Here is a 12,685-nt window from a genome sequence, read left to right as displayed (position 1 = left end):
GGAATACAGTCGTTTATTTTTTTTTAATAGTGAATACTTCTGCAGAGCCCTAGAGGCTATGTTGTTCAGTTAAAAAATCTTATCCAATCACTTGGAAAATGCTGTGGTGGCTTTTTTTCTAGAATGGATCAGTAGCGTTCAGAAATATATTAACTGTAAGTTTTCAAGGACAGTCGCAATGTAAATAACCTATGGTTCAACCACCTGTTACTGTTTACAATACAACAAAGATAATCTAGATGAAAATGTAAATTAAAGCCAGAACTATATGGGTAAGATAACTGGGAAAAGGTGATGTTTTTATGTTTTGAATTAGAATAATGCAAATAACTCTGTATCTGCAGAACTATACCTCAGGTTTCTTTACATAAATAAGCTTAGCAACAAATACTTGTTAGAATATGCCAGTGGGGTTTTGTTTTAAAGGAAAAGAATGGGAAGAACAAAGCACATGTCATGCTGTTTTAACAACTGAGGAAATACTGAGACTGTCAGCAGTTTATTTCTGCTGTTCCTCCAGCTTTGTCTCTTTAACCTTTCTTCCAATAAGATAGAAATTACATATCATGAGGTCTGACTGGGGAGAAAAGCTCAGTTCTACCTATGTAAAGACACTAAGCATATGTTGAATTTATTGGCCAACTGGTATTGTCCTCAAGGCAGCTTCATCAATAAAGTAACTCAAGAGCAAAACAAAAATGAACTATGCAGGGGAAAAATGTGTTTTCCTAATTAACATCAGCATTTATGGGGAAATTTGGCAAACCCTGAGATGCGATAAGGGGAAATATGAATTGTAGACAATGGCTTTCCTCCAAAATGTCTTATTGGGAACTGCTTATATTTAGAAAACGATAATGTTTAATGAATGTGAACATGCTCATCATTTATAACAGAAATCTCCTTGTTTCTATCTCTGAAATGTCAGTCTAGCTTCTGTGTAGCCATCCGTTTACTTGGTTATTTTCTGCTTTGATAAGTCACATGTAGTGAACTGCATTAGTTATTAGTTGGCAGACGACAGAAGACTGCCTTCCGTGCTCAGTGTGGTATCTTGTCTTACTGTGTGGGCACATGAAAATGGTTTGAGTAGTGTAGAGGTTGCTACAAGCAAACACAGACCTAATTTCAGACCAGATTCCAGAGCAGAGTGTCTCTGGCACCAGAAGGGAGAGGGTAGCCAAAATGTCTCACTGAGAGAATTGTTCTACATTGGAACTGAAGGATCTGTGTCACCCTTTGGCTGTGATCACACAAGTCCTGCTGCTATCAGCTGTCTGCAGCTACTACCACCAACTATGTGGAAAAGTAATGAGAGGAAAGTACTCCTGTGATTTAAGGGAAATGATAGTGTATAGGCAGCAGTCTATGAAGTGAGTGAGTGAGTGGATTCCTTGGATCATGGATGATGCCTGGATGGGAGGCTGAGTAAGTGCAGATTTGCATTGTGTGTGTGTGTATCTCCTCTGGGTTGAGAAATCTTTTTCTGGCAATGCCAAGATACAGAGAGTAGTCTCTGAACCTTGCACTAAAAAAGTCCTTAGACAAAGATGTTCCCACTGATAATTAAAGTCTTGCTAAATGAGGGGCTCTGATTTGTAATCCCTGTTGGATTTAGCTATAGCATCCAAAGAGGTTACAGCCCCCACAGCTGGCTGAGAGTTATGAGTGGTAATCTCCATCAGCTACAAAAAATCCAACATGGGTTGTTAATCACTGTCCTCAAACCCAGCCTTTCCTCAATTCTGGCTCAGCCTGTTTTCTGGCCTTATTCACTATGGCTCTCCTCTTACCAAGTCTTCAGACTGATGTCAATATTTTTGTCATAGCTATTGCTATGGTTGACCTCTTGTGGTTTTCTTTGTTTCTGTCTGGCTGCATCAAAAAGGGGATATCTAAAGCTGTGTTGAGATGCAAGCAAGGCCTATTTCAGAAGCAACTTTTACACACTCAGGTTCCCATGTCCCCTCTTTTTTTTTTTTTTCTGAATTCTGGCCATGTCTTTGTCTATGTGCGGGTGTGTGGTTGCCTTACCTGCAGTGGGACCGGAAACAAATCCTTGGGGGAGCAGAGCAGGAAAAGCAGTACAATGGGCTTGATAACAAGTACTCTGATAAGCACTCAAATGTAACTTCCAGGTCACTAAATGCAGAGAGCAGATCTGTCAGCTCTTATGTTGGGTGGAAATCCAGTTTAAAGAAGTTAGGTCTGTGGTGGTTTACTTGGCTGCTGATTCTCAAGAGAAACACCCTTGGCTGTAAGCCCTCTCGGTACCATGGTTGGGTACATGGCATCCATCTAGAAAAAAATACTTGGTGGGTTGAGCCACCCAGATCAGAAGCTTGGGCTGTGAGCAGAAAGGGGTGTACTCAGAACAACGACATTTCACTAAAAAGTTTGCACTGGCACGAGGATGCCACCAACTTTTTAGAAATCAAATAGTTTGTAAATGCTAGTCCTTTCTCTTTCAGTTCAGGTGCTTTATACAAGGCTTCTCTAGGCTGAGTGGGGACTTATACCTTCTGACATCCCTTTGCCAGCTTTCCAAGACATCAGTGTCTAGGAAACAACTCATGAGGAGGCAATTTCCCTTCAAATCTTTCCTTAGCCTGTTTTTACACAGGTTCTTACAGTACCAGCTTGCTGATCCATGGCTGGGTGGATGACAAGCTGCCACTGCACACAGTGAAGAAAAATGCAATTTGCAGCAGAGCTGAATCACGTTCCTTTGTTTCTGTTGTATCCTCATCCCCTCTCCTGTGACAGTCATCAGATCAAGAGCTATCCGAAACAATCAGAATCCAGCACAGTGTGTCTCTTAACAAGGACTCTTGTGCTCTATACCCCATCAATGCTGGACCATAAGGACAAATAATAGTGGGACAGTCTGTGGTGTGAGATGCTTCCAACATGAACAGAGGCACAGGATCTGTGCCTCACACGACAGCAGTGTGGCTTGCTGCATATTATCAGAAAAAGATTTGTGTTGGAAGGGACCTTAAAGATCATCTAGCTCCAACCCCTCTGCCACGGGCAGGGAAACCTTCCACTAGATCAGGTTGCTCAATGCCCCATCCAACTTGGCCTTGAACACTTCCAGGGAGGTGCAATCTAATTAGTTTAGGTATTTTTCAGACCAGTTTACTGGTCTGAAGACCTGTTTGTAATGGGAAGAGCAATTTGACTTTCCACTCCAGATGATTCTTCCACAAAGCTGGCAAAAGGGGTTTTTATCTTCAGGGGTGATGAGCAATTCTTTGTAGGGTTAAGTGTCACCTTTTAGCATTAAGTGGTATTTGAAGGTTTGGGAGTCAGTGATAAAGTTCAGCCTAGAAAGTACAGTGCGTGGAAATAAAGGAGTGGCCTACTGATATGCCTGAAGCTGTTAAATTTTGTTTATTTAAGACTAGAGACATCTGAAACACTGACTGGGAGGGAGTTTCTGCTTTTCCTTTAGAGTGCAATTCTAAAATGTTCTTGCTGATTCGTCCACAGAAGGGGCTTCCAAACAGGGTTTCATACTCAAATTACCTCCTGTGGGTAAGATAGGTTTGTTTGGGGTTTTTAATATGGATTTGACAGAATTTTTAAAAGCTGTAAACTACTTATCCTAAGGTGTGCTTGAAAAGGCAGAGGAAATCTATCCTGAACACCCCTGGGTAATGACTTTCCCTGACAACAAAAAAAGCCCCAGTTCTACTGTGGTGTCTACCTACAAAGAATGTAGAAGAAAATCCTCCTTACAACCGACAGGAGGCCAAATGTGGCATTGTGAATTTGGGGTAACTGCCCCTAGGCAGAAAATTCCATTTTTAAGAGTTCAACTTAAAAAAATTACCCTTGCTACCCATTCCCCACTGACAGAGTGCAGACAAAGGTTTGATTTTTTCTGAAGAATGTTGAATCCTTCTGAGAATGCTTTTCTTTGCAGAATATCCCTTTTGGGTGGAAAAAAAAAAAAAGAGTTTTACATCGTGCTCCAGATGTGTTCATGGCTACAATGAGAATCCGAACCTGCTGTTATTTCACATTGCATAGTTTGGGGGGGGGAACGACACATATGGGACCTAGGATGTGGTAATACATACCTTGAAGTACTGGAGGCTTTTTGCTGAATAACAAATTAATAAGCTGCTTCCAAAACTTGCCAGCTCCTATTATTTTTGTTATATAGGCCAGATTTTCATAAAGCACACCTGAACTCTGTCTGCACAGGTATGTACACACTGTGTTGGTTTATGGACTGAGATATTTATGCAAACACTAATTAGAAAAGGCCTTTGCCAACACCAATTGGACATTTCAAAAAGTTCTGCACAAGGAAGATATGTTTTGGATAAAACTGGATACCTCCTTCCATTCCCCACCCATAAAATAGAACTGTTTTTCTTTTGAGAAAATCTTTAGGGAACTTGTATTATTTAATTAGTACTTCTTTCCTCTCTTCTTCCCTCCCTCATTCTCTCAGGCTACTGGCACAACTTGGGAAAACAAAAGTTAAATAACCTCCCTCCACCCAAAACCCTTCCAACACTATATTGAAGGAGAAAAACCCCACCCCAGCATAAAGCTTTGTCATTCCAATGTGACATTTTGAAGCAGACTTTTGACCAGCTGACCTGAATGCATCTGCCCATGGCAACTTTGGGAAGATTGTTGCAATATTTTGTCTGTATATCTTAGGCCTATTTTTGAAACAGATTTAACAATCCAATTGGTATCAGATTTCAGAGTCGCTCCAGTCTTGCATTATTAAATTGTCTCTGTACATTTGTCAGGTGGAAGAGTACTGCAATAGCAAGCATTTGCATGCTATATGGAATATAGACATAAAATACAACATGAGATTAGGGTTGGCTATTTCCCTTGAGGATTTTAAGTGGATGTCTTGATTGAATGGTAGGGTCTGTAAGCTTTGAGTTACTTTGCACTGATATGATCTATAGTTTAGATGCATGGGTAAGGAATTTGGGCAACCACACTGTGGAATTCTGCATATGGTAATACTGTGAAACTAGATGTGAATGTGATGCGTGCTCTGTTTCAGTGGGTAACACACACTAAAAATAATGTATGTCTCATTTTATATACTTAAATAAACTTGGATTAATTGCAAGTTCCCAACCCCTTCAATAATAAGTAATAACACAATTAAACAATGTGTACCTGTCTGTGTGTGATATGTGCTGTTAGAGATAAATGAAAGGTTACACCAAAACATTCCAAGTTAATTTTTTTGGTGTACAGTTTTGAAACACATCAACCAGTCCTCATTTAGGAGGAGAACAGCCTGCAGCTGGAAAACTTACTGGCACCCAGATCCATCTTGGAAAACTGTATTAATCTGAAGTTGTCACCTTAGAGAGGGATTCCTTGGATTTTCCTGTTTGACTGGACCAGAGGATTTCAAGAGGGTGTGCATCCCTCTTGAAAATCTGATCCATCCTCTAATGATTTATCTCTGGAATAGTTCAACTTGTCCTAAGCATTTATAAAGGGCAAGGAATAATTACAGCTAAAGGAAAAGGCCCGGGGAAAAAAAACACATCTCTGAATTGAGATTCAGCCAATGTTTAGATCGAACATTTTGATCCTGGTATCTATAGACTAAGGTTTGCACTGAATACCATGGCATCTGGGCAGAGAAGGGAGATTTACCCTGAATTCTCCCAACTTGCTGCTATTACCTTTTCACCTTTTCTTCCTTTTTTCTGTTTGTCACTCTTCTCTCCATCCACAGCCAGTCTGAGATTCTCCAGCTTCTTTTGCATCAATTCATCAACCTAATCAAACACAGTTGAATTTTTCTAAGTCTTCTGTTCTGCCACCACACTTCAGACAAATGTTCAGCTAAACAAGTGTTAAAGCAAAGAACAGATAGTAGGGAGTCTGGAAGGAGGTAAGGTCTATGCCAGGGCCAGTTCTTACAGCTGTAGAGAAATACACACAGGCAATGCACGTTATTAGTGTCCTCTTACTATTGTAAGCACACCTGCACTCTGATCTCTTCCTCCACTTCTTCCCGTTTCTCTTCTTTGATCAGCTCTGGGTCATGATCCTGGAGAAAATCCCATCCCTCATCTCTGTTCTGCCAAACGGCTGTTATCCAAAAGACAGAAGAAAGGGGGAAAAAGTTACAGAAGCCATTGGTTTCTCTATCTGCTTCTGGAGGCAAAAAATAGGTAGTTGTAGGCAGCTTTTATTAAATTATTAGCTGTATGAAAGTATCAGGCTCTAGGGACCCTTACCAAGTTCAGAGCCGTGTTGTGTTAGGATCTGTAAATCTTGAGGTTAACTTTTTTTTTTGCCTTGGACTATAAATTGGTATCAGATTTCAGGAGGATAATGGGATATGGAGGCTGTCATTTTTCTGGTTGTAAAACTGAATACCTGGAGTGTTGTTCATCTTCAAGAGCAGGTAGTACAGGATTGGCTGAACTGTATCGTGCCTGACGTTGGCATTCTTCTTCTCTTTGTTTAATAGCATAGTGCTTAAATCTTTACCATGAAGAAGTCCCAAAGATGGCTTCTGTCTTGAGGATTGTGGTCTCTATGCATGTCTCTTGCCTGGCATAATGCAGGCTTGGGGACCAAGGGAAGGTGTTTAGTTTAAACCAGGAAGCTTCCTTGTTCTCTTCTGATCAGTTATCTAATGCTAAGTTAAAGCTGCTGCAACCTTGTGAGTTAGCCTTTGTAGTAATTCATATGAGACTGAAATATGGGCCAGGAGTAGGTATAGACATAAAACCCTTCACAGAGAACATGGAAATGTGGGAGTGTGAGGGGACAGTGAGTCTGTGACAGAGCAATAACCTGCATCCAACCCACAAGTGACATACAGCCACACAGAGTTTTAACTTTGGGGAGTTTTAAGCCTGCTGCAGTAATTGAGAGGCAGTCAAAGTCTTTTCCAAAAAGAGACAAGGCCCACCTGATATATCACCTCTAGTTCTTAGTGTTGTGTAAAGGATAAATAATGAGACCTAACCTCAGGAACAAAGCAAGCTTGTGCAAACTGATGATCAGAAAACCCACCCCCTGTTTATCATAAAGTAGCTAATGATCCTGAGGTGCAGGTTGTTTGTTTTTTTTTTTTTTGTTGAAGCAAACTGCAATTTGTTCTTTAGAAAGAAAACTAAATTAAGTCTGGCAAGCTCAGTGCATATCTGAATTCTCTGCTATGAGCAAAAGGTGCCTCTTTTATTGGAAATGTCTCTCTTCTTTCTACAATTTTTGAGCTAATTTGAAGGAAGACAATTGATATCTTGCATTTCAAGCCCTGATAGTATCTTTATAAATGACAGCTAATCTCCAGCAGTATGTGCTAATTCAATTTGCAGATGATTTAAATAGACAGCTTTCCACTTCAAGACATAGGCTCCTTTATGAATCTGTTTTGTACAGGGTACTCTTTCCTGTACCCACTGCCATTTCTAAGGCACTATAAATTCAGGGAGGTTTTCACAGTACCCACAGGAGATCATTCAAGTTTTAGTTGAGTTAATATCATACTGGCTGCTATTTCCATCCCCTACAAATTTCCAGAGTCCAATTACATGCAGAGTATTTGTGGCTTTACACATAGGGAATAGTTTTTGCAGGTGAGTAGTCTTAATTTCATAACTGAAAACGGTAGAGATGGAAAAGGGCAGTGGATTTTTTGGTAATGAGGAAAGAAATTCAAAGGTATAGACATTAATTTCTTTAAATTATTTGCGGGTCATCAGATGGCATGACAGATGTCACGTAGTATTTCAAGAGGGAAAGCCGATTTGCCCTAGTTAGAAGGTACCTCCTCCAGGGTTACCAGCCTGGAATTTCAGCCTTGGGGAAAGAGGATGTTATATGGGAGTTATGTGAATTTTTAAATGCTTTCCTCACTGGGTCAACAGGTTGCAAGTGCTATGTTTTCACAGGAGTACTAGGTTTTAGGTATTTATTTTTCATAGAGGGATCCATAGATTTTTACTTTTTTTCATAATTGTTTATTGTCATTTTGTAAATTGATTAGTGGTTAATATCCACTGCAGGCAAACCAGTGACAGTACCCACAGATTAGGCAGCTGCCTCTGATATTACCTGGCAATGAGTTTTCTGAGTGCTATATTAGCCACTAGGTTAGAGGTCCCTCATTTTAGAAGAGATCAATAACTCATAGGTGTTAGATGCTATGTTGTTCTTTTATAGATCAACAAAATATTTCAAAGTTATTTTTAAAGTAAGGTCAGGAGGCTAAGGAAGTTATGTTTTCACTGGCTGGTCAAAAGAGCCTGGTGTTTAGTTACAGACAGGGTCCTCAAGCAATGAGAGCTATTTTTGTGCGTGTGTGTATGCAGTGCAGTTTATATCGCCTCTTCTAAAATAGTGCATGCTTATCTTTGGATTATTTTATACACATACCTCTCTAGCTCAGAACTCAAAAGACAGCCCAGTCCACTAACATGACTGCTAAGATCAACAGCATTAGATTTTACTTTGAAGACTCATAGGTAATTCTAATACCCCTGGATTTCAGCGAACAACTTATGACTAATAATTGAAATATATTTGTCTGACACATGAAGCTTTTTTAAAAATTACCACTTTCAATCTCCTGGAAAAAGGATTTGAATCTTTTAATACCTGGTTAAAAAAACATAGTATCACCACACCTTAAGTTTGGGCCAGGGAGTATTTGTGTTGAACTCAAATATCCTCTGCAACACTGAGCAAGTCCTAAATATCAACTCACCATCTGTATAGTGGGGGGAATAGCACATTGCTGCCTCACAGCACAGGTTACAGCAAAAACAAACCCCAGGAAGGTGAAGGTAATGAATCTGATTGCTTACATTTGTTCCACATAAACTCTTGCTATTCCAGTGTAAAAGTAGATGTCACACAGAAACTGGCTGTTTTCAACATCAGTGTATAAAGTAAGTGTTTTAGGTAGAGCTTGGCAAATGTATGTGATAGTTTAGCAACTAGCAAAACTGCCACATACAGTTCTAGAAGAATACAAATCTTCATGAATTCCAGTGAAGTTTAGGTAGTAGTTCTAGCTTGGTAGAGGAGAAAAAACCAATTGGGGTGGAAAAGTCTGTAACTGAAATGCTTAGATATTTGTGAAAACTGATCTACATATTTTTAAATATTTAAGTAACCTAAGAACAAAGTAGCCAGATTCAGGAAATGGGACGACTTTCTTAATGGTAAATATTGGGAGTGTATGTGTTACTAAACAATGTTGTTGCAGGTAAACTTTAGACACACTCATAAGGGTCTTTAATTTATTCCATTGTAGGCATCTGATATAAACTTAATCAAGCTCCCCTACTTCAATTGTGTTTTCAAGATAGATGCACTAATAAATTTGAACTTCTGTACAAATTGTTATAGTAACTGAGCTATTTCTATATAAGAATAAAGTTCCTGGTGTAGAAAGACCAAACTCAAACCCATTTTTTCCTAAAAAAAAAATCTGCTACTGAAATGAAAGCAGGATAAAATTAAAACAAGAAACTGCTAAGATTGTTCTGGTTAGAAGTTGTTTTAGATTTGATTCTGGAGGCCTTGAAAAAGGAACCTTATCCATGGCCAGATTGAAAGCAAAATTATTCTGAACAACCACCAGGTAGTATTGTGGTAGTGTCCTGCAATAAAAAGCACTAAGTGCTTGTGAATGAGGCAGGGAATTGTGCTGCATGGAGGAATTAACAGCTGTTTACTAAAAATAAATATGGTGTTGAACAGACTTGGTTCACTAGAAGGAAAAAAACCCACATGAAATTCAACTGAACAGCTATAGACTTACAGCATATAAGACAGAACTTCAGCTATTCTTTGAAGCTTGCAAGTGAGCTTTTTCCACTCTGAGGATTTCTACTTGTGCTCTGTGTAGAAAATGGTTCCTTCTTATGTGCTTTTAGACCTAGAGGAGTAGCTGTCAGCTCTGGCAGGATGGGCTGATGATGAGCATTGGTGTTTAACTCTGAATGCCAGGCTCGAGTCTTTATCTGTCACAAAAGGATGCTGCCCATGCCTGACCTACCTGAGCACATCATTGCAGTGTACCTGCAAGTGCTGCCAGTACATAATGGGGAGATGGAGGTACTCAATGCTGACTGGCTTTAGGCATCCCAATTCAGGTGCCTGAATAGGAACACAGGTTCCACAGACAGTTGATGGGCTGCAGAGTTGCCCCTGGGAGGCCTTATGAGATATACAGGAACACAAGACCCCCAGTTCAGCACTTGCCTTCATGCTAAAAGTTATTATGAGTAACCCCAATATGTTATATACTTGCAGAGCTGAAAGCAGGTATCTTGTTAGGAATGGCAGTACTGGTGTTTAGATACAGTTTGGTGACAAACATGTCCCACATCCTCTCATGAACCTTCTGACTTGTTATTACTTGAGATAGTTGCGAAATTTGGGAGCTTCTGTTCCTATTAAACTAACCTATCGACCTCTGCAGTGTTTTTATTCCTAACACTGGCATCCACTGCCACGTCGGGAAGCATTGTTTAAACCCTCTGTGGGAAGTCACAGTCGAACATGGAGGAAAGTATATGGGTACAGCCTACAACTTGGAGGAGAGTTATTTGCACAAATACAAGGAATCTGTGAATTTGCAGTTCAGCATGGTATCGAAGACTGTTAGACTGTAAAGCCTCAGCAGGGGATCCAAGCAGCACTGTGGGAGCACTGGAAAGCAGCTACTACATCACCTCCTTGTTAGCAGAGTGCTGGATGAGCATATTGCCAAGCCTATGTAGCAATGCGAAACCCTCCCGCCCTCTTGTTGCTACTTCGCAACAGGTAGGGCCTCTACACTGCTCCTTTATGGCTCTCAGGACTCGCTGGATGGGAAACACCGGTCTTGCTATTGCTGGTCTCCAGTTGCAAGGTGCCATTTTGTCCCGAGTGCATAGAAAAGCAGAAATAAAGTTCTTGGCCAGTCAAGGAAAGGACAGAATTTGATCCTTATCTAAAACTCTTGCTGACTTCAATGGGGTTCTGACATTGCATTCAAGTCTGGGATGAATAACTCCTCTTTAGTCATAAAACTGCTTTATGATTTATAATGTGTAAGAAAATCCTAATTGCTAGAAGTCAGAGATCAGGCAAAACTGCCGATGTGTATTTAGAAAGTAAGTTGTATACTTCTTTCTCTCCAGCCAACCTGAATCAGGCAGAAACCCTGATGTCAGTAATTTATCAGCAGGAGGGAATAATGGACACTTCTCATATGAGGAATTTTTAGCAAGCCACTAACTCTGCAGAGCAGGGAGCAAAAATTAAAAAAATTTTAATTGTTTGAAATTAATGATATGCATGAAATATAGCAAAAATAACCCTGAAATCTTTGATCAGACAAACTGTACAACTGAGAACTTCAAAGGTCAGACAAGCCAAACTGGAGTGCTATCACGCTGCTCACTTACAGTTGATGGGACAGATGCTCCTTTCCATTTCAGGTAAGTGCATGACTTCCATGCTCACTGCCAGGCCCAGCACAAGTAGTTGCTAACTCACTTGTGTATCTAGGGCACACACTGAAGACAAGTGTTTAGAGATAGACAAAATCATCAGGTGTAGAGAAGAGGGTAGAAGAGATATGGAAAAGAGCAAGATGTCCTTTTGTGAAAACCACTTTTTAAAATTTCAAACCCCCTACTTTTTGGATGCTTTCTCAAAGTGAAGAAACAGCCAGTCTCCTAGCTGTGAGTTTGTTGTACATGCTTTGAATGAAGGAAGTGTATTCATGGTCCAGCAACATTTTTGTGCCTTTGCTTGAATAGATGATTCTCCTATTGAAAAATATAATAAAAAATAATTTGACTAGCTGTAGATAGTGTAGATGAATCTATGGACACATTCCATGAATGAGAGGAAGACAGGATAAAGAGTTTCCAGGAGCATGAAAACATTGATGCTGAAGTCTGATCTACAGAATAGGGCTTCTGAACTATTTGCTATTCAGTTGTCATTTTGTTGTCCTCAGAAAACCCAAGAAAGTCCCTGCACGAACATCAAAGCAATTTAGTTATAGTTTGGCCACTGTCACTTATATAGATGAGTCTTAAGAAGACTCGAGGTACTGAGAGAGAGTCCCTCCCTAAATACCGTTTTTATCTAATGTCCTCATTTCTATAATGTTCTGTAGTTTGGGCAGCTGCACTATTTGACCTTATAGGAATGACATTCAGATTAAGCTGAATTAGAAGAACATTCCAGCTGTAATTGTTATCTTTTTCTACTGACCTTTGTATTGACTGTTTCCTTCCTCCATTATTGAAAGGAAATTACTGGGAGCCATTTTCCAGCCTTCTTCCTCTTCCTAGAGGAGCAGGGGGGCATGGTGGGGTGGAAAGAAAAAGCAGAATATTAAGATGTAGAACCTCTGCAAGTACAAAAAAGTGTCATAATTTTCATTGGATTTTTAAATACTTGTTTTGAGGAATAAAATGCTACTGTCTCATCAATAAAAATCTTCCTAGCAGGCTATAAGGAAGTTTTATCCCATTGAGAGAAGAGAGAGGGTGTCTGTTCGTCAGTTGACCTACTAAGGTCACAATAATTAAAGTTAGGCTTGTTTGAACATGTAATATAAGTAAGAGACTTGCAACATGCAAATGAAATTATTTTGCTATTTAAAAAAATAATCTTATGGTAGGACTGTCCCCCCCTGTCCCGTCCCCAT

At 39.8% G+C, this 12,685-nt stretch overlaps 1 protein-coding gene across 1 annotated transcript in view; it reads right to left on the bottom strand.

Annotated features, from left to right (window-relative positions):
* IQCA1 (IQ motif containing with AAA domain 1) overlaps nucleotides 1-12,685 on the bottom strand; it is a 100,998-nt gene that overhangs the window by 32,009 nt on the left and 56,304 nt on the right. The window contains exons 9-11 of the mRNA XM_026852418.1: nucleotides 12,247-12,322; nucleotides 5,993-6,099; nucleotides 5,688-5,783 (exon numbers count right to left, since the gene is read on the bottom strand). Of these exons, the coding sequence (XP_026708219.1) occupies nucleotides 5,688-5,783; nucleotides 5,993-6,099; nucleotides 12,247-12,322 (279 nt within the window). The remainder of the gene's footprint in view (nucleotides 1-5,687; nucleotides 5,784-5,992; nucleotides 6,100-12,246; nucleotides 12,323-12,685) is intronic.

Source organism: Athene cunicularia, assembly GCF_003259725.1.
Source record: "Athene cunicularia isolate RWA chromosome 7 unlocalized genomic scaffold, athCun1 chr7_part1, whole genome shotgun sequence".
NCBI classification, from domain to species: domain Eukaryota; kingdom Metazoa; phylum Chordata; class Aves; order Strigiformes; family Strigidae; genus Athene; species Athene cunicularia.
Note: the sequence above shows the minus strand (reverse complement) of the source record. Positions and strands in the feature narration are given on the sequence as shown.